We start from the raw sequence: 21,890 nt of genomic DNA, 5'->3' as shown, positions 1-21,890 counted from the left end.
AGAGATCCATTCTAATAGGAGGAGAAGAGAGAGATCCATTCTAATAGGAGGAGAAGAGAGAGATCCATTCTAATAGGAGGAGAAGAGAGAGATCCATTCTAATAGGAGGAGAAGAGAGAGATCTATTCTAATAGGAGGAGAAGAGAGAGATCCATTCTAATAGGAGGAGAAGAGAGAGATCCATTCTAATAGGAGGAGAAGAGAGAGATCCATTCTAATAGGAGGAGAAGAGAGAGATCTATTCTAATAGGAGGAGAAGAGAGAGATCCATTCTAATAGGAGGAGAAGAGAGAGATACATTCTAATAGGAGGAGAAGAGAGAGATACATTCTAATAGGAGAAGAGAGAGATCCATTCTAATAGGAGAAGAAGAGAGAGGGATCCATTCTTTATTTATTTATTTTTATTTTATTTCACCTTTATTTAACCAGGTAGGCCAGTTGAGAACAAGTTCTCATTTACAACTGCGACCTGGCCAAGATAAAGAAAAACAGTGCGACAAAAACAACAACACAGAGTTACACATAAACAAACGTACAGTCAATAACACAATAGAAAAATCTATGTACAGTGTGTGCAAATGTAGAAGGTTGGGGAGGTAAGGCAATAAATAGGCCATAGAGGCAAAATAATTACAATTAGCATTAACACTGGAGTGATAGATGTGCAGATGATGATGTGCAAGAAGAGATGCAAAAGAGCAAGAAGATAAATAACAATATGGGGATGAGGTAGTCGGGTATGCTATTTACAGATTGGCTGTGTACAGGTACAGTGATCGGTAAGCTGCTCTGACAGCTGATGCTTAAAGTTAGAGAGTGAGATATGTCTCCATCTTCAGTGATTTTTGCAATGTGTTCCAGTCATTGGCAGCAGAGAACTGGAAGGAAAGGCGGCCAAAGGAAGTGTTTGCTTTGTGGATGACCAGTGAAATATACTTGCTGGAGCACGTGCAACTGGTGAGTGTTGCTATGGTGACCAATGAGCTGAGATAAGGCGGGCATTACCTAGCAAAGACTTATAGATGACCTGAAGCCAGTGTGTTTGGGGACGAATATGTAGCGGGGGCCAGCCAACGAGAGCATACAGGTCGCAGTGGTGGGTAGTATATGGGGCTTTGGTGACAAAATGGATGGCACTGTGATAGACTGCATCCATTTGCAGGGGTAGCCAGGTGGAAAGCATGGCCAGCCGTAGAAAAATGCTTATTGAAATTCTCGATTATCGTGGATTTATCGGTGGTGACAGTGTTTCCTAGCCTCAGTGCAGTGGGCAGTTGGGAGGAGGTGCTCTTATTCTCCATGGACTTTACAGTGTCCCAAAACGTTTCGGAATTAGTGCTACAGGATGCAAATTTCTGTTTGAAAAAGCTAGCCTTAGCTTTCCTAACTGACTGTGTATATTGGTTCCTGATTTCCCTGAAAAGTTGCATATTGCGAGGGCTATTCGATGCTAATGCAGAATACCACAGGATGTTTTTGTGCTGGTCAAGGGCAGTCAAATCTGGGGTGAACAAAGGGCTATATCTGTTCTTAGTTCTAATGGGGCATACTTATTTAAGATGGTGAGGAAAGCACTTTTAAAGAGCAACCAGGCATCCTCTTCTGATGGGATGAGGTCAATATCCTTCTAGGATACCCGGGCCAGGTTGATTAGAAAGCCCTGCTCTCTGAAGTGTTTTAGGGAGTGTTTGACAGTGATGAGGGGTGGTCATTTAACCACGGACCCATTACGGACGCAGGCAATGAGGAGATCCTGGTTGAAGACAGCAAACGTGTATTAAGAGGGTGCCCATGGTTACGGATTTAGGGTTGCACCTGGTAGGTTCCTTGATAATTTGTGTGAGATTGAGGGCATCTAGCTTAGATTATAGGACGGCCGGGGTGTTAAGCATATCCCAGTTTAGGTCACCTAACAGTACGAGATTTGAAGAAAGATGGGGGGCAATCAATTCACATATGGTGTCCAGGGCACAGCTGGGGGCTGAGGGGGGTCTATAACAAGCGGCAACGGTGAGAGACTTGTTTCTGGAAAGGTGGATTTTTAAAAGTAGAAGCTTGAATTGTTTTGGCACAGACCTGGATAGTATGACAGAGCTCTGCAGGCTATTTTCGGCAGTAGATTGCAACTCTGCCCCCTTCGGCAGTTCTATCTTGTCGGGAAATGTTGTTGTTGGGGATGGAAATTTCAGGATTTTTGGTGGCCTTCCTAAGCCAGGATTCAGACACGGCTAGGACATCAGTGTTGGCGGAGTGTGCTAAAGCAGTCAATAAAACAAACTTAGGGAGGAGGCTTCTGATGTTAACATGCATGAAACCAAGGCTTTTACGGTTACAGAAGTCAACAAATGAGAGCACTTGGGGAGTGGTGCTGGGGGCTGCAGGGCCTGGGTTAACCTCTGCATCACCAGAGGAACAGAGGAGGAGTAGGATAAGGGTATGGCTAAAGACTATAAGAACTGGTCGTCTAGTGCGTTTGAAAAAAGGAGCAGATTTCTGGGCGTGGAAGAATAGATTGAAGGCATAATGTACATACAAGGGTATGGTAGGATGTGAGTACAGTGCAGGTAAACTTAGGCATTGAGTGACGATGAGAGAGGTTTTGTCTCTAGAGGCACCAGTTAAGCCAGGTGAGCTCACCGTATGTGTGGGGGGTGGAACAAAAGGGCTATCTAAGGCATATTGGGCGGGGCTGGGGGCTCTACAGTGAAATAAGACAATAATCATAAACCAAAACAGCAATAGACAAGTCATATTGACATTAGGGAGAGGCATGTGTAGCCAAGTGATCATAGGGTCCACTGAGTAGCAAGTAGGTGACTCAGGGAGCCGATTCAGTAGTCACTACTATGGTAGCTGAGCTGGAGACACAGCGAATCAGACAGCTAGTGGGCCGGGGCTAGCAGATGGGCCTTCGGGGACGTCGCAACGGAAGAGCCTGTTGAAACCACCTCGGACGGTTACGTCGGCAGACCAGTCGTGATGGATCGGCGGGGTTCCATGTCGGCAGTAAAGGGTCCAGGCCAATTGACAAAAGAGGTATTGTAGCCCAAGAATTAGCTAGTGAACCTCTTCGGCTAGCCGGGAGATGGGCCTAGCTCAAGGCTAGCTCAAGGCTAACTGGTGCTTGCTTCGGGACAGAGACATTAGCCAGAGGTAGCTGCAATGTAAAGCTGCGGTGTAAAGGTTCAGAGCTTGCGGTAGGAATCCGGAGATGTGGCAGAGAAAAAGCAGTCCAATATGCTCTGGGTTGATATCGCGCTGTGCAGACTGGCAGGTATTGACCTAGCTGAGGCTGTCTGGTGTCCGAGTTTACGGTGAAGACCACTAGCAGTGGCTAACTGACTACTAGTTAGTAGCTAGTTAGCTGGCTAGCTGCTGATGGGGGTTCCGGTTCTAAAGTATAAAAATAGCAGATCCGTGCCACATTGGGAGAGGCGGGTTGCAGGAGAGTATATTCAGTCCGTAGATGGAAAGTGAGATTAAAATATATACGAAAAAGATATGGGGAAAAAATGAGGAAAACCATTTTTACACGGGACAGGACAGGACGGGACAAGACAAAACACACGTCTGACTGCTACGCCATCTTGGAACACAATATAGACATTCTAATAGGAGAAGAGAGAGGGATCCATTCTAATAGGAAGATAAGAGAGAAGGATCAATCAAAAAGGAGGAGTGAAGAGAGGGGTCCATTCTAATAGGATGAGGAGAGAGGGATCGATTCTAATAGGAGGAGAAGAGAGAGGGATCTATTCTAATAGGAGGAGAAGAGAGAGGGAGCCATTCTAATAGGATGAGAAGAGAGAGGGATCCATTCTAATAGGAGGAGGGAAGAGAGAGATCCATTCTAATAGGAGGAGAAGAGAGAGGGATCCATTCTAATAGGAGGAGAAGAGAGAGGGATCCATTCTGATTTGATGAAAAGGTTAGCTCTGTCAGGATGCTGATTAACAAACAGGCAAAACGTCAGTGGAGTCGCAATTCAATGGCTCAGACACGAGACGTATGTGGCAGGGTCTACAGACGATCACGGATTACAAAGGGAAAATCAGCCATGTCGCAGACCCCAACGTCCTGCTCCCGGACAAGCTAAACACCTTCTTCGCCCGATTTGAGGATAACACAGTGCCACCGACACGGCCCACTCCCAAGGACTGGGGGCTCTCATTCTACGTGGCCGACGTGAGTAAGACATTTAAACGTGTTAACCCTCGCAAGGCTGCCAGCCCAGACGGCATCCCTAGCAGCGTCCTCAGAGCATGAGCAGACCAGCTGGCTGGAGTATTCACAGACATATTAAATCTCTCCCTAACCAAGTATGCTGTCCCCACATGCTTCAATGTTCCTGTGTCCATCAAATGTCCATCAATGTTCCTATTCCCAAGAAAGCTAAGGTAACTGAACTAAATGACTACCGCCCCGTATCACACAGTTCTGTCATCATGAAGTGCTTTGAGAGGCTAGTTAAGGATCATATCACCTCTACCTTACCTTACCTGACACCCTAGATCCACTTCAATTTGCATACCGCCCCAATAGATCCACAGACGACGCAATCGCCATCGCACTGCACGCTGCCCTATCCCATCTGGACAAGAGGAATACCTAAGTAAGAATGCTGTTCATTGACTATAGCTCAGACTTAAACACCATAGTACCCTCCAAACTCATCATTAAGCTCGGGGCCCTGAGTCTGAACCCCCGCCCTGTGCAGCTGGGTCCTGGACTTCCTGACGGGCCGCCCCCTGGTGGTGAAGGTAGGAAACAACACCTCCACTTTGCTGATCCTCAACACAGGGGCCCCACAAGGGTGTGTGCTCAGCTCCCTCCTGTACTCCCTGTTCACCCATGACTGCATGGCCACGCATGCCTCCAACTCAATCATCAAGTTTGCAGACGACACAACAGTAATAGGCCTGATTACCAACAATGTCGAGACAGCCTACAGGGAGGAGGTGAGGGCCCTGGGGGAGTGGTGCCAGGAAAACAACCTCTCCCTCAACGTCAACAAAAAGAAGGAGCTGATCGTGGACTTCAGAAAACAGCAGAGTGAGCACCACCTATCCACATCGACGGGACCGCAGTGGGGAAGGTGAAAAGCTTCAAGTTCCTCGGCGTACACATCACTGACTATCTGAAATGGTCCAACCAAACAGACAGTGTGGTGAAGAAGGCGCAACAGCTTGGCCCCTAAGACCCTTACAAACTTTTAGAGATGCACAATTGAGAGCATCCTGTCAGGCTGTATCACCGCCTGGTACGGCAACTGCACTGCCCGCAACCACAAGGCTCTCCAGAGGGCGGTGCGGACTGCCCAACGCATCACCGGGGGCACACTGTCTGTCCTCCAGGACACCTACACCTACCCAATGTCAGAGGATGGCCTTAAAGATCATCAAGGACATCAACCACCCGAGCCACGGTCTGCACTCCACACTGCCCTTTCCCACCTGGACAAAAGGAACACCTACATGAGAATGCTGTTCATTGACTACTGCGCAGGGTTCAACACCATAGTGCCCACAAAGCTCACCGCTAAGCTAAGGACCCTGGGACTAAACACCTCCCTCTGCAACTGGATCCTGGACTTCCTGACGGACCGCCTCCAGGTGGTAATGGTAGGCAACAACTCATCTGCCATGCTGATCCTCAACACTGGGGCCCCTCAGGGGTGAGTGCTTAGTCCCCTCCTGTACTCCCTGTTCACCCATGAACGCGTGGCCAAGCACAACTCCAACTTAAGTTTGCAGACAACACAACAGTGGTAGGCCTGATCACTGACAACGATGAGACAGCCTATAGGGAGGAGGTCAGAGACGACAACAACCTCTCCCTCAATGTGAGCAAGACAAAGGAGCTGATCGTGGACTATAGAAAAAGGAGGGCCGAACAGGCCCCCATTAACATCGACGGGGCTGTAGTGGAGCGGGTCGAGAGTTTCAAGTTCCTTGGTGTCCACATCACCAACAAACTATCATGGTCCAAACATACCAAGAAAGTCATGAAGAGGGCACGACAACACCTTTTCCCCCTCAGGAGACTGAAAAGATTTGTCATGGGTCCCCAGATCCTCAAAAAGTTCTACAGCTGCACCATCAAGAGCATCCTGACCGGTAGCATCAACGCCTGGTATGGCAACTGCTCGGCATCTTACATCACTGGGGCCAAGCTTCCTGACATCCAGGACCTGGATACTAGGCGGTGTCAGAGGAAGGCCCAAAAAAAGGCTCCTTAACAGCTTCTACCCCCAACCCATAAGACTACCGAACAATGAATCAAACGGTCACCCATACTATTTACATTGACCCCCCCCTTTATTTTTTACACTGCTGCTACTTGCTGTTTATTATCTACCCCCTGTATATAGCCTTGTTATTGTAATTTTATTGTGTTACTTGTTATTTTATTTAGTAAATATTTTCTTAACTATTTCTTGAACTGCATTGTTGGTTAAGGGCTTGTAAGTAAGCATTTCACTGTAAGGTCTACACTTGTTGTATTCGGCACATGTGACAAATACAACTTGATTTGATCTGATTTGATTAGAAGTAGGACTGTAGCTGCTGTTAACTGAGTGCTGGTGATGAGTATAGCTGTTGTTAATTGAATGCTGGTGATGAGTATAGCTGCTGTTAACTAAATGCTGGTGATGAGTATAGCTGTTGTTAACTGAGTGCTGGTGATGAGTATAGATGCTGTTAACTAAATGATGGTGGTGAGTATAGCTGTTGTTAACTGAGTGCTGGTGATGAGTATAGATGCTGTTAACTAAATGATGGTGATGAGTATAGCTGTTGTTAACTAATTGCTGGTGATGAGTATAGCTGCTGTTAACTAAATGCTGGTGATGAGTATGGTCCCGTGTGGCTCAGTTGGTAGAGCATGGCGCTTGCAACGCCAGGGTTGTGGGTTCATTCCCCACGGGGGGACCAGGATGAATATGTATGAACTTTCCAATTTGTAAGTCGCTCTGGATAAGAGCGTCTGCTAAATGACTTAAATGTAAAAATGTAAATGAGTATAGCTGCTGTTAACTGAATGCTGGTGATGAGTATAGCTGCTGTTAAGTGAGTGCTGGTGATGAGTATAGCTGCTGTTAACTGAATGCTGGTGATGAGTATAGATGCTGTTAAGTGAGTGCTGGTGATGAGTTTAGATGCTGTTAAGTGAATGCTGGTGATGAGTATAGCTGATGTTAACTGAATGCTGGTGATGAGTATAGCTGTTGTTAACTGAATGCTGGTGATGAGTATAGCTGCTGTTAACTGAATGCTGGTGATGAGTATAGCTGATGTTAACTGAATGCTGGTGATGAGTATAGCTGCTGTTAACTGAATGCTGGTGATGAGTATAGCTGATGTTAACTGAATGCTGGTGATGAGTATAGCTGCTGTTAAGTGAATGCTGGTGATGAGTATAGCTGCTGTTAACTGAGTGCTGGTGATGAGTATAGCTGCTGCTAACTACATTCTGGGGTCTTGTATAGCTGCTGTTAACTGAGTGCTGGTGATGAGTATAGATGCTGTTAAGTGAGTGCTGGTGATGAGTATAGCTGCTGTTAAGTGAGTGCTGGTGATGAGTATATATGCTGTTAAGTGAGTGCTGGTGATGAGTATAGCTGCTGTTAAGTGAGTGCTGGTGATGAGTATATATGCTGTTAAGTGAGTGCTGGTGATGAGTATAGATGCTGTTAAGTGAGTGCTGGTGATGAGTATAGATGCTGTTAAGTGAGTGCTGGTGATGAGTATAGATGCTGTTAAGTGAGTGCTGGTGATGAGTATATATGCTGTTAAGTGAGTGCTGGTGATGAGTATAGATGCTGTTAAGTGAGTGCTGGTGATGAGTATAGCTGCTGTTAAGTGAGTGCTGGTGATGAGTATATATGCTGTTAAGTGAGTGCTGGTGATGAGTATAGCTGCTGTTAAGTGAGTGCTGGTGATGAGTATAGCTGCTGTTAAGTGAGTGCTGGTGATGAGTATATATGCTGTTAAGTGAGTGCTGGTGATGAGTATATATGCTGTTAAGTGAGTGCTGGTGATGAGTAGTAACAGAGGCATGAACACAGCACTTTCTCAGATGTCTAGTGAGTCATCCTGACAGGGTCTCTGAAAGGCCAATGGAGAAGTGACGCATCGTGGCCGCCCCTCTGACACCCATCGAAATGCATTTACTAAACACAGAGGGTGGCCATCGCAGCAGTAATCAGACAGAAGATTTGGTACATTAACTGTAAAAAATACAAGGCAATGTTAACATGACCCCTTTCAAACAGCCCCTAATTTACCACTTATTTTCACGTATACCCCTTTTATACATATCAGTGGGTAACTGGCAAACTGGGAGGGGTGGGGGTTGGTGGGTGTTGTTAAAACATGGGGGTGGGTTTGCAGTCCAAATTAGGGAGGTGTTAAACAACAGTTAATGAATTTACCTGTAAAAAAAAAAGCAGAGAACCATTCACACAAATCCAATACCTGTATTTTGGTTACAGGGTCTGTGAAAATGCAGGAATCATATTTTTCCATAAATTTTATCTCTACTCCTTTCAGATTTATGAAAAGGCTGGTATAAAAATGTGTATGAGTATGTCTGTGTATGAAAGGGATATAAGTGTCCCAGAGACCTCTGTCACTCTATTGGAGAAAGAGAGAGACTGGACACAACATGGCTTGAAGTCAGAAATGAATAAGGTCCATACAAATACCGATGACTGCAGAAGACCCATGGCTCAGAGATAAAGATAAAGCAGAAAAAGAGCTGATAAAAAGTAGAGCAGTCAGAGTTCGTCAGTTAACTCCAGTACATTTTCTGTCATTTTAGTGTACTCTTTTTGTTGTTGTTGTTGTTGTTGTTGTTGTGATCACTCAACAACTGAAAGACATAAAACTACTCTGTTTCGTCTCGGTCAGAGTTTCCAACTCCCTTCGCGTTTTGATTGGCATGTCCTCTGGGTCACATTAAACTGATTTAAGCGCAAGGGAAGAAATAAATGTGTTGTTACTGGAAAACATGTTGGTATTTGGTATACTGACCAGTAGAATTACTAACATAAGAAAAGGGCATTTGAGGACCACCAACAAATAACCGGAAATGTTGGTATAAACATATCCTTGTGCTGTGTGTATACAGCACTCCCTGTCTCTGCTCTGTTCCTCCTAGTTTATACACAATGAAACTGGAGTCTATGGGCTGTTTTACCCACCCACGCTCAAAAGAACACGTAAGTGCCATTACTTATGAGAGCCTTTGCTTGACTGCCTGTACAACTGTCTCTATTGTACACCGTATCAGATACAGATCAACTTGAACTCTCAGTGACTCTTTGACTGTGAGGACTGGGATGGGGACTGGGATGAGGACTGGGGTGGGGACAGGGATGAGGACAGTATGGGGACTGGGATGGGTCAGGGATAGAGACTGGGATGGGGACTGGGATGGGGACTGGGATAGGGACAGGGATAGGGACAGGGATGGGGACAGGGATGGGGACAGGGATGGAAACTGGGATGTGGTCTGGGATGGAGACTGGGATGTGGTCTGGGATGGAGACTGGGATGGGGTCTAGGACAGGGATGAGACCGGGATGGGGTCTGGGATGGGGATAGGGATGGGGACAGGGATAGAGACTGGGATGGGCTCTGGGATGGGGACAGGGATGGGGACAGGGATGGAGACTGATGTGGGGTCTGGTATGGGGACAGGGATGGGGACAGGGATAGAGACTGGGATGGGCTCTGGGACAGGATGGGGACTGGGATGGGGCCAGGGATGGAGAATGATGTGGGGTCTGGTATGGGGACAGGGATGGGGACTGGGATGGGGTCTGGGACAGGATGGGGACTGGGATGAGGCCAGGGATGGAGACTGGAATGGGGTCTGGGACAGGATGGGGACTGGGATGGGGTCTGGGACAGGATGGGGACTGGGATGAGGCCAGGGATGGAGACTGGAATGGGGTCTGGGACAGGGATGGGGACTGGGATGGGGTCTGGGACAGGATGGGGACTGGGATGAGGCCAGGGATGGAGACTGATGTGGGGTCTGGTATGGGGACAGGGATGGGGACAGGGATGGGGACTGGGATGGGGTCTGGGACAGGATGGGGACTGGGATGAGGCCAGGGATGGAGACTGGAATGGGGTCTGGGACAGGATGGGGACAGGATGGGGACAGGATGGGGACTGGGATGAGGACAGGATGGGGACAGGATGGGGACTGATGTGGGGTCTGGTATGGGGACAGGGATGGGGACAGGGATAGAGACTGGGATGGGGTCTGGGACAGGATGGGGACTGGGATGAGGCCAGGGATGGAGACTGGAATGGGGTCTGGGACAGGATGGGGACAGGATGGGGACAGGATGGGGACAGGATGGAGACTGGGATGGAGACTGGGATGGGGTCTGGGATGGAGACTGGGATGGAGACTGGGATGGGGTCTGGGATGGAGACTGGGATGGGGTCTGGGATGGGGTCTGGGATGGGGACAGGGATGGAGACAGGGATAGAGACTAGGATGGATGAAGACAGGAATAGGGACAGGGATGGGGACGGGATGGGGACAGGATGGGGAAAGGAATGAGGACAGGGTTGAGGGGACTCGATAGTGACAGGGTAGAGGGCGTTACTCACACGCGATGAGGACGTGTGCCTTGCGACTCTTGGTGGTCCCTGCAGAGCTCCAGGCTACACACTGACACCAGAAGTCCTCTGGTCCAAACAGCTCCTCTACTTGCTGCCGTATAATCTCAATACTGGCCTCTCGCACCACCAAGCCTGCGGAGTGGAGAGAGAAGAAAGTCAGTACACAGGCTCGATACAGAAGCAGAACCAATAATAGCCTTGGGCAGAGAGACGGGACATTCAAAACACAGAGCCAAAGCCATTTGAGGGAAATTATAGCTTGATAAAGTTAAATGAATGTTGTCCTCCCTGGCACCGGCCCTGGGGAGAGGGGAATTGATATCAGTTCTAACATGTTGCCAGCAGCACAGTCTATAGCTTCATTGAGAGGATGGCAATACTAACCTCTCACACCTGGGAAAGGAAATTAGAGAAGATACACTATATATACAAAAGTATGTGGACACCCCTTCAAATTAGTGTATTCGGCTATTTCAGCCACACCGTTGCTGACAGGTGTATAAAATCGAGCACACAGTCATGCAATCTCCATAGACAAACATTGGAAGTAGAATGGCCTGTACTGAAGAGTTCAGTGACTTTCCAACGTGGCACTGTCATAGGATGCCACTTTCCAACAAGTCAGTTCATCAAATTTCTGTCTTCTAGAGCTGCCCCAGTCAACTGTAAGTGCTGTTATTGTGAAGTGGAAATGTCTAGGAGTAACAACGGCTCAGCCGTGAAGTGGTAGGCCACACAAGCTCACAGAACGGGACCGCCAAGTGCTGAAGCTCGTAGAATGCATAGTGCCAACTGTAAAGTTTGGTGAGGAAGAATAATGGTTTAGGGCTGTTTTCATGGTTCGGGCTATGCCCCTTAGTTCCAGTGAAGGGAAATCTTAAAGCTACAGAATACAATGTCATTCTAGATGATTCTGTGCTTCCAAATTCGTGGCAACAGTTTGGGGAAGGCCATTTCCTGTTCCATATATAAATACCCATTACAATGATAATAATTTTTGGGTGTTTTACCCCCTGTTTCTCCACAATTTCGATCTTGTCTCATCGCTGCAACTCCCCAATGTGCTCGGGAGGTGAAGGTCAAGTCACGCATCCTCCAAAACATGACCCACTAAACCGCGCTTCTTAACTTCTTTGGGGTAGGAAGCAGTATTTTCACGTCCGGATGAAAAGCGTGCCCAGAGTAAACGGCCTGCTACTCAGCAATAAAAGCTAGAATATGCATATTATTAGTAGATTTGGATAGAAAACACTCTGACGTTTCTTAAACTGTTTGAATGATATCTGTGAGTATAACAGAACTCATATGGCAGGCAAAAACCTGAGAAAAAATCCAACCAGGAAGTGGGAAATCTGAGGTTGGTCAATTTTCAACTCAGCTCCTATTGAAGATACAGTGGGATATTGGTAATGTTGCACTTCCTAAGGCTTCCACTAGATGTCAACAGTCTTTAGAACCTTGTCTGATGCTTTTACTGTGAAGTGGGGCCGAATGAGAGGGGATTGAGTAAGGTCTACCATGACCTAAACATGCGCTGACCATGCGCGTTCATGTGAGAGCGAGCTCTGTTCCATCGCACTTCTGAAGACAAAAGAATTCTCCGGTTGGAACATTATTGAAGAATTATGTTAAAAACATCCTAAAGATTGATTCAATACTTCGTTTGTCATGTTTTTACGGACTGTAATATAACTTTTTTAACTTTTCGTCCTTACTTTCCGCTGGACTTGCCCGCGCGCCGTGAGTTTGGAAAGTGTACTGAACGCTAGAACAACAAGGAGGAATTTGGACATAAATGATGGAGATTATCGAACAAAACAAACATTTATTGTGGAACTGTGATTCCTGGGAGTGCATTCTCATGAAGATCATCAAAGGTAAGTAAATGTTTATAATGTTATTTCTGACTTCTGTTGACTGCACAATATGGCGGATATATTTTTGTCTTGATTGGGCTCTGAGCTCCGACCTCAGATTATTGCATGGTTTGCTTTTTCCGTAAAGCTTTTTTGAAATCTAACACAGCGGTTGCATTAAGGAGAAGTGCATCTAAAATTCCATGCATAACACTTGTATTTTCATCAACATTTATAATGAGTATTTCTTTAAATTGATGTGGCTCTCGGAAAAATCACCGGATGTTTTGGAACTTCTGAACGTAACGCGCCAATGTAAACTCAGATTTTTGGATATAAATATGAACTTTACCGAACAAAACATACATGTATTGTGTAACATGAAGTCCTATGAGTGTCATCTGATGAAGATCATCAAAGGTTAGTGATTAATTTTATCTATATTTCTGCTTTTTGTGAATCCACTCTTTGGCTGGAAAAATGGCTGTGTTATTCTGTGAATAGGCACTCACCTAACATAATCGTTTGGTTTGCTTTCGTCGTAAAGCCTTTTTGAAATCGGACACTGTGGCTGGATTTACAACAAGTGTATCTTTAAAATGGTGTAAAATACATGCATGTTTGAGGAATTTTAATTATGGGATTTCTGTTGTTTTGAATTTGGCGCCCTGCAGTTTCACTGGCTGTTGAAGAGGTGGGACGCTGCCGTCCCACGTACCCTAGAGAGGTTAACACCCGCCCGCTTAACCCGGAAGCCAGCCACACCAATGTGTCCTAGAAAACACCGTTCAACTGACGACCGCGGTTAGCCAGCAGGTGCCCGGCCCGCCACAAGAAGTTGCTAAAGCACGAGGAGCCAAGTAATGCCCCCCGGCCAAACCCTCCCCTAACCTGGACGACGCTGGGCCAATTGAGCGCCGCCCTATAGGACTCCCAATCATGGATTGAACCCCGGTCTGTAGTGATGCCTCTAGCACCGCGATGCAGTGCCTTAGACCCTTGCGCCACTCGGGAGGCCCAATACCCATTATTTTGAGTAAGATGTTAGACGAACAGGTGTCCACATACTTTTGGTCATGTAGTGTATCTGTATCTAAACAGACACACATATAGGACAGAGAAAGGGGGATACCTAGTCAGTTGTACAACTGAATGCATTCAACTGAAATGTGTCTTCTGCATTTAACCCAACCCCTCTGAATCATACACCCATTCAAAATCTGGCAAAACCACACAACACAGCTCTTCACACTTTAATACATCAATTTAATCAATTGTATCGCATCTTTAAATCAGTCTACTAACTACCCTGTCCAAAAGGGTATTTCTCGAGGCTGTTTGGCAATGGGTCTCCCTGTGTGCTTAGTGCTGGGTGTGTGTGTGCTGTGTGTGTGTGTGCTTGGTGTGTGTGTTCTGTGTGTGCTAGCTTGGCCCAGATTGCGGTGAGGTGCTGTGGGATTGAGTTGTTGAGGTCCGGGGCTGTGCATGGGCCTGTGGGGGAGGAAGCCTAGCAGCCTCATCAGTGTCATGGCTACACAATCCTGTCTGCTAACTCCTCTGATTACTGCTCATCTGGGTGCCAGAGCCCAAACAAACAAATCAGCCCTGAAACAAACTCCTCTACCCACAGCACAGCTGCCCCTCCAGCTCAGATTACTGAAATAATGCTGTGTGTGTGTGTGTGTGTGTGTGTGTGTGTGTGTGTGTGTGTGTGTGTGTGCGTGCGTGCGTGCGTGCGTGCGTGCGTGCGTGCGTGCGTGCGTGCGTGCGTGCGTGCGTGCGTGCGTGCGTGCGTGCGTGTGTGTGTGTGTGCATGCGTATGTGTGCGTACATCCACAGCCGTGTGTGTGTGTGTGCGTGTGTGTGAGTGACTGCGTGCATGTGTGTGTACAGCTGGGTGTGCCAGGCTTCTTGGCACTGAGTATCATGGATGCTTCTTTGGTTACTCAGCCCCTCGTCATCTTATCTTCTAATGTATTACTGAGAGGATTAGACAGTATGGAGGTGGAGGATATGACAGTTCTCTCTCTGACAGGAGAAACAGCACACACATTCAATACACACAGCAATCTAATCCAATGAGAGTATAGAGAGGAGTCCTATGGCAACATCATGTACCATAAATCACAAACAATGCAGTTGTCACTCTGCAGTAGAAACTTTAGCTAACAGAACTATTGATCCCCACAGTATTGGGGGGAGGGAGAGAGAGAGGCAGAGAGAGGCAGAGAGAGAGAGAGAGAGAGAGAGAGAGAGAGAGAGAGAGAGAGAGAGAGAGAGAGAGAGAGAGAGAGAGAGAGAGAGAGAGAGAGAGAGAGAGAGAGAGAGAGAGAGAGAGAGAGAGAGAGAGAGAGAGAGAGAGAGAGAGAGAGAGAGAGAGATACCTGCAATCAAAATCCAGAAAAGAGACGTTAAATTCTACAACCACTTAAAAGAAAGCGATTCCCAAACCTTCCATAACAAAGCAGAGAGATGAACCTAGAGAACAGTACTTGCCCTAAGCAAGCTGGTCCTGGGGCTCTGTTGACAAACACAAACAGACCCCACAGAGCCCCAGGACAGCAACACAATTAGACGCAACCAAATCATGAGAAAACAAAAAGATAATTACTTGACACATTGGAAAGAATTTACAAAAAAACTGAGCAAACTAGAATGCTATTTGGCCCTAAACAGAGAGTACACAGTGGCAGAATACCTGACCACTGTGACTGACCAAAACTTAAGGAAAGCTTTGACTATGTACAGACTCAGTGAGCATAGCCTTGCTATTGAGAAAGGCCGCCGTCGGCAGACCAGGCTCTCAAGAGAAGACAGGCTATGTGCACACTGCCCACAAAATGAGGTGGAAACTGAGCTGCACTTCCTAACCTCCTACCAAATGTATAACCATATTAGAGAAACATATTTCCCTCAGATTACACAGACCCACAAAGAATTAAAAAACGAACCCAATTTTGGTAAACTCCCATATCTATTGGGTGAAATACCACAGTGTGTCATCCCAGCAGCAAGATGTGTGACCTGTTGTCACGAGAAAATGGCAACCAGTGAAGAATTGTAAATACAACCCAGATTTATGTTTATTTATTTTCCCTTTTGTACTTTAACTATTTGCAAATAATATGACATTTGAAATGTCTTTATTCTTTTTTAACTTTTATGAGTGTAATGTTTACTGTAAAATTGTTTTATTGTTTATTTCACTTCTGTTTATTATCTATTTCACTTGCTTTGGCAATGCTTTGGCATGCCAATAAAGCCCTTAAATTGAAATGGAATTGAATTGAGAGAGAGAGCAAGAGAAGGGGGAGAGAGAGAGAGAGAGAGAGAGAGAGAGAGCTTTTGTACTTTAACCATTTGCACATTGTTACAACACTGTATATATACATAATATGACATTTGTAATGTCTTTATTCTTTTGGAACTTCTGTTGAGTGTAATGTTTACTGTTCATTTTTATTGTTTATTTCCCTTTTGTATATTATCTACTTCACTTGCTTTGGAAATGTTAACATCTCTCTCTCTCTCTCTCTCTCTTTCTCTCTCTCTCTCTCTCTCTCCATGCCAATAAAAGCCCCTTGAATTTAATTGAATTTAATTGAGAGAGAGAGCGAAAGAGAAAGAGAGTTGTGTGGTGATAAGGTGGGGGCGGAGACAGCAGACTGAGCCAGAGAGTCACTCTATAATCTCCATGCAAACTGGATGAGTGTTCTTCTGCCTCCTCTCCTCCTCCTGCTCCCATTTCTCCTCTTGCCTCACCTCATATATGCCCTCTACAGCCAGCTCCCTCAAAGTCCCTCTTCTCCTAACAAACTACTTGAGCTGAAGGGTTCCAGCCAACACTCACGACTGAATTAGGTTAGAGACTAGAGGAGTGTAAGGGTGGTCATGTGATATTTAGATGGTTGGTGGTAGAGGGTCTTATCCCATATGATAATGACACTATTTCCCCATACACTGCCATCTACTGCTGTAGGAATCTGCTTCTCCTCTCTTCAGGTACTCTCGTCATGAGGAGGAGTAGAGAGGAGAGAGAGTGTGGGGGAAACACATGGCTGATTCCTTCAGGTTCAGGAGCTTTACACAGTCTGTTTATACAGACAAACAGACACTAAGCACACTGATGTCCTACACAGCAGCTTAGAACTCATACAACATTTACACTGTGGACCGACAGGGAGAGAGAGAGAGACTAGCTACTGCCATCCTGACAGCAACGAGAGTGTGTGTATGTGTGCGTATGTTTGGGTGTGTTTGTGACTCCTTGAGCGTCTGTGTGTGTGTACATGCACACATCTGTGTGTCTGCATGTGTGTATATGAGTGTGCATGAGCCTTTGTGTGTGTGTGTGTGTGTGTGTGTGTGTGTGTGTGTGTGTGTGTGTGTGTGTGTGTGTGTGTGTGTGTGTGTGTGTGTGTGTGTGTGTGTGTGTGTGTGTGTGTGTGTGTGTGTGTGTGTTTGTGCATCTGATTGTGTGTGTGCATCTGCGTGTGTGTGCATCTGCGTGTGTGTGTTCTGCGTGTGTGAGTGAGAGAGAGCGCTACATAGATGTAGAGAGATGGGTCAAGGGTAGTCATGAAGTTGGGAGAATATCACACAGAGTAGTATAGTGAAAATCAATAGGCGTAATAATAAAAAGGGCCAGTATTCTCTATGGGCGTGCCAGAATTAGTCATTTATTCTGCTCACTCACTCTGTTTAAGAACCCGCTGTTGATTGACTCTGAGGAAGGCTTTAGTCTCTTAGCCTGGTCTCATAGACAAGACGTAACATAGTAAATTAAATCCGGGACAATGAAATTAGTATGATATGTTATGTTTGGTATGGTTACCAAACATAATAGGAGGGTGGTTGGGCGTATAACGAAAGGAGGGTGGTTGGGCGTATAATGAAAGGAGGGTGGTTGGGCGTATAATGAAAGGAGGGTGGTTGGACGTATAACGAAAGGAGGGTGGTTGGGCGTATAACGAAAGGAGGGTGGTTGGGGGTATAACGAAAGGAGGGTGGTGGGGCGTATAACGAAAGGAGGGTGGTTGGGCGTATAATGAAAGGAGGGTGGTTGGGCGTATAACGAAAGGAGGGTGGTTGGGCGTATAATGAAAGGAGGGTGGTTGGGCGTATAACGAAAGGAGGGTGGTTGGGCGTATAACGAAAGGAGGGTGGTTGGGCGTATAACGAAAGGAGGGTGGTTGGGCGTATAATGAAAGGAGGGTAGTTGGGCGTATAATGAAAGGAGGGTGGTTGGGCGTATAATGAAAGGAGGGTGGTTGGGCGTATAATGAAAGGAGGGTGGTTGGGCGTATAATGAAAGGAGGGTAGTTGGGCGTATAACGAAAGGAGGGTGGTTGGGCGTATAACGAAAGGAGGGTGGTTGGGCGTATAACGAAAGGAGGGTAGTTGGGCGTATAATGAAAGGAGGGTGGTTGGGCGTATAACGAAAGGAGGGTGGTTGGGCGTATAACGAAAGGAGGGTGGTTGGGCGTATAACGAAAGGAGGGTGGTTGGGCGTATAACGAAAGGAGGGTGGTTGGGCGTATAACGAAAGGATGGTGGTTGGGCGTATAACGAAAGGAGGGTGGTTGGGCGTATAACGAAAGGAGGGTGGTTGGGCGTATAACGAAAGGAGGGTGGTTGGGCGTATAATGAAAGGAGGGTGGTTGGGCGTATAATGAAAGGAGGGTGGTTGGGCGTATAATGAAAGGAGGGTGGTTGGGCGTATAATGAAAGGAGGGTGGTTGGGCGTATAATGAAAGGAGGGTGGTTGGGCGTATAATGAAAGGAGGGTGGTTGGGCGTATAATGAAAGGAGGGTGGTTGGGCATATAACGAAAGGAGGGTGGTTGGGCGTATAACGAAAGGAGGGTGGTTGGGCGTATAACGAAAGGAGGGTGGTTGGGCGTATAACGAAAGGAGGGTGGTTGGGCGTATAACGAAAGGAGGGTGGTTGGGCGTATAACGAAAGGAGGGTGGTTGGGCGTATAACAAAAGGAGGGTGGTTGGGCGTATAACGAAAGGAGGGTGGTTGGGCGTATAACGAAAGGAGGGTGGTTGGGCGTATAATGAAAGGAGGGTGGTTGGGCGTATAATGAAAGGAGGGTGGTTGGGCGTATAATGAAAGGAGGGTGGTTGGGCGTATAATGAAAGGAGGGTGGTTGGGCGTATAATGAAAGGAGGGTGGTTGGGCGTATAATGAAAGGAGGGTGGTTGGGCGTATAACGAAAGGAGGGTGGTTGAGCGTATAACGAAAGGAGGGTGGTTGGGCGTATAATGAAAGGAGGGTGGTTGGGCGTATAATGAAAGGAGGGTGGTTGGGCGTATAATGAAAGGAGGGTGGTTGGGCGTATAATGAAAGGAGGGTGGTTGGGCGTATAATGAAAGGAGGGTGGTTGGGCGTATAATGAAAGGAGGGTGGTTGGGCGTATAATGAAAGGAAGGTAGTTGGGCGTATAATGAAAGGAGGGTGGTTGGGCGTATAATGAAAGGAGGGTGGTTGGGCGTATAATAAAAGGAGGGTGGTTGGGCGTATAATGAAAGGAGGGTGGTTGGGCGTATAATGAAAGGAGGGTAGTTGGGCGTATAATGAAAGGAGGGTGGTTGGGCGTATAATGAAAGGAGGGTGGTTGGGCGTATAATGAAAGGAGGGTGGTTGGGCGTATAATGAAAGGAGGGCGGTTGGGCGTATAATGAAAGGAGGGTGGTTGGGCGTATAATGAAAGGAGGGTGGTTGGGCGTATAATGAAAGGAGGGTGGTTGGGCGTATAACGCGAACATGTATCAACCCAAAGTTGCGTGTTCGCATCTCATCACGAACAACTTTAGCATTTTAGCTACTTAGCAACATTTCAACGACTTACTACTTTTTAGCTACTTAGCATGTTAGCTAACTCTTCCCCTAACCCTACTGTACATAGGGCTAGGGGAAGTACATATTGTAAATGTTGTAATTTCATAACATATTGTACATTTTGTAAATTCGTAAGATATCATACGAATTGTAATTCGGAACATATCATATGAAATGGATGATGGACATCCACAAATGAATACATACCATACAAAACGTAACATATTGTAACGTCCTGACCAGAGTTCTTATGTGTTTTGCTTGTTTAGTGTTGGTCAGGACGTGAGCTGGGTGGGAATTCTATGTTGTGTGTCTAGTTCGTCTGTTTCTGTGTTCAGCCTAATATGGTTCTCAATCAGAGACAGCTGTCAATCGTTGTCCCTGATTGAGAATCATATATAGGTGGCTTGTTTTATGTTGGGGATTGTGGGTGGTTGTTTCCTGTGTCAGTGTTTGTGCCACACAGGACTGTGACGGTTAGTTCGTTTGTTATTTTGTATAGTGTCTATGTCTAACGTTAGTAGCTTGTGTATTGCACTTTCGTTTGTAGCTTCACGGTCGTTTGTTGTTTTGTATTAGTTTGTCAGTATCTTGTCTTTGTGTTTATTAAATTCATGGAAAATTACCACGCTGCACATTGGTCCTCCGATCCTTCTCTCCTCTCCTCGTCCGAGGAGGAGGAAGAGCTAGACTGCCGTTACACATATCATACTAAATGGAGTATATCGGATTTATGTACAGAATAATACAAAACGCTCTGAGACCAGGTTGAGTATCTACATAGCACAAGCAGCAGGCAGGCTGATCAAGCTTGTCATCCACATGTCATTCAGCTTGATCCCAGGAATGGTAGTTGCTGCTTTTGCAACAGCTAATGGAGATCCTAATAAAATAACAAATAACAAATGTTCATATTCAGACTGGACCAATCTCTACAGCAATCACCATGACTAGTTAATACGATGAGGAAAAAATGTACTGTATTCACACTCCCAACAATATAAGATGCTAGCTAATGATTGTTCTGTAGAATTCTGGGACTTCAAACAAAAGGTGGCTGCTTATCTTTGTGAATCAATGTGATCGTTACAGGGACTTTATGTCTCATCAGAGGGGACTGAGGTCAGATAGTGACATCATGCCCTGACATCATGCATTCGCTCAACTAGAACTATTACTAATATTTACTATGTCAAATATGAGATTGTATAATTACAGTACTGACTACACACATGGAGGGGCTGAAATATACTTCTGGGATCATAACTCATGCAAACGAACCACTCCTTACTGATGCCATTATAGTGATCAGTGATCTGAGATGTCACCATCCCATCGCACACCCACTCACTGTCCATTAGTATGATACAAAATTATTTTCCAATCTGTCCCATTAAACGATAGCTGGCGTGGTGCTCTGAGTCTGGATGGACCCATTGGAGATGATTCATTATTAAAGCAATCATTAGCACTGGCTAGCGTTAGCTCCTTTTATTGATCACTCACTGAAGAGCAGGCTGCTGAAGCAGCAGTCACTGAGGGGGGAGGAGGGGGTAAGTAAGTACCCTGATTATCTGCCGCCCAAATGAAGAGCACCACTCCTGTTTGATGCTACCAAACATAACTCTTACAGGATGGATGGGGAGCTGTGTGTCTCCAGTGTGTCTTACACTGCTACTCTGCTCATACATATAATTAACTCTGGGCTCATTTGTTCAGATCAATGGCTACAGGTCACTGGAGCCTAGAGCTGGATATCAGCGCGGGTCCAGCTCTCAGCGCTAGAGGTCTAATGGGTTATCATTATGACCATCTGCATACAGTAGGTGTTCCTATCTTATGCAAACATAGGTAGCTACAGTTTTTATTAGATCAAAATAATAAAAGTTAGACTGGGTCTTTGAGAAGCACTATTCAAAATACTATAATATCCTGATCTAAATGTATCAATCAAACTCAAATCCGAGCACGATGGAAATCATATTTGGTAACGACAAAAAAACTCCCTGCCAGCGTTTGAGAGGTGAGATCAATGGTGCACATCTAACGTGGGTGTTCCTCTAGTGAGGCGGCACTGCATGACTTCTAAAGCAGGGCCATGGTAGAGCACAGCACTAATGATGCTGTTCCTCAGCCTGGGTAGGAAGGAGAGGCAGGAAATGCAGCAGCCCACTAGTCTCTCTGTCTCAATTTCTGCACTCTGATACAATGATACATATACAGGAGATACAGACAGAGGTAGAGAGGCTTTGGCTGGAGCCTGCTGTCTGATTGACAATAACAACATGCCTTGCATCCCCTTGCCTCTCTCCTTCACTTGTCTCAGCCTCTCGATGTCTCGCTCTCTCCTGCTTTCTATTTCTCTCCATCTCTCTCCATCGCTCCATTGCGCTCTCTCACTCTCTCTCTCTCTCTATAAATATATTTTCAATTTCAATTTTCAATTGAAGGGCTTTATTGGCATGGGAAACATATGTTAATATTGGCAAATAGTAGCCCTCTCCACCACTCTCTCTCCATCTTGCAGTCTCTCTCTCCAT

At 46.2% G+C, this 21,890-nt stretch overlaps 1 protein-coding gene across 1 annotated transcript in view; it reads right to left on the bottom strand.

Annotated features, from left to right (window-relative positions):
* LOC120044821 (netrin receptor UNC5C-like) overlaps window positions 1-21,890 on the bottom strand; it is a 182,812-nt gene that overhangs the window by 108,821 nt on the left and 52,101 nt on the right. The window contains exons 4-5 of the mRNA XM_038989492.1: window positions 11,033-11,041; window positions 10,637-10,780 (exon numbers count right to left, since the gene is read on the bottom strand). Coding sequence (XP_038845420.1) covers window positions 10,637-10,780; window positions 11,033-11,041 — 153 coding nt within the window. The remainder of the gene's footprint in view (window positions 1-10,636; window positions 10,781-11,032; window positions 11,042-21,890) is intronic.

The sequence above is a fragment of the Salvelinus namaycush genome, chromosome 3 (genome assembly GCF_016432855.1).
Source record: "Salvelinus namaycush isolate Seneca chromosome 3, SaNama_1.0, whole genome shotgun sequence".
In the NCBI taxonomy this organism is placed as follows: domain Eukaryota; kingdom Metazoa; phylum Chordata; class Actinopteri; order Salmoniformes; family Salmonidae; genus Salvelinus; species Salvelinus namaycush.
Note: the sequence above shows the minus strand (reverse complement) of the source record. Positions and strands in the feature narration are given on the sequence as shown.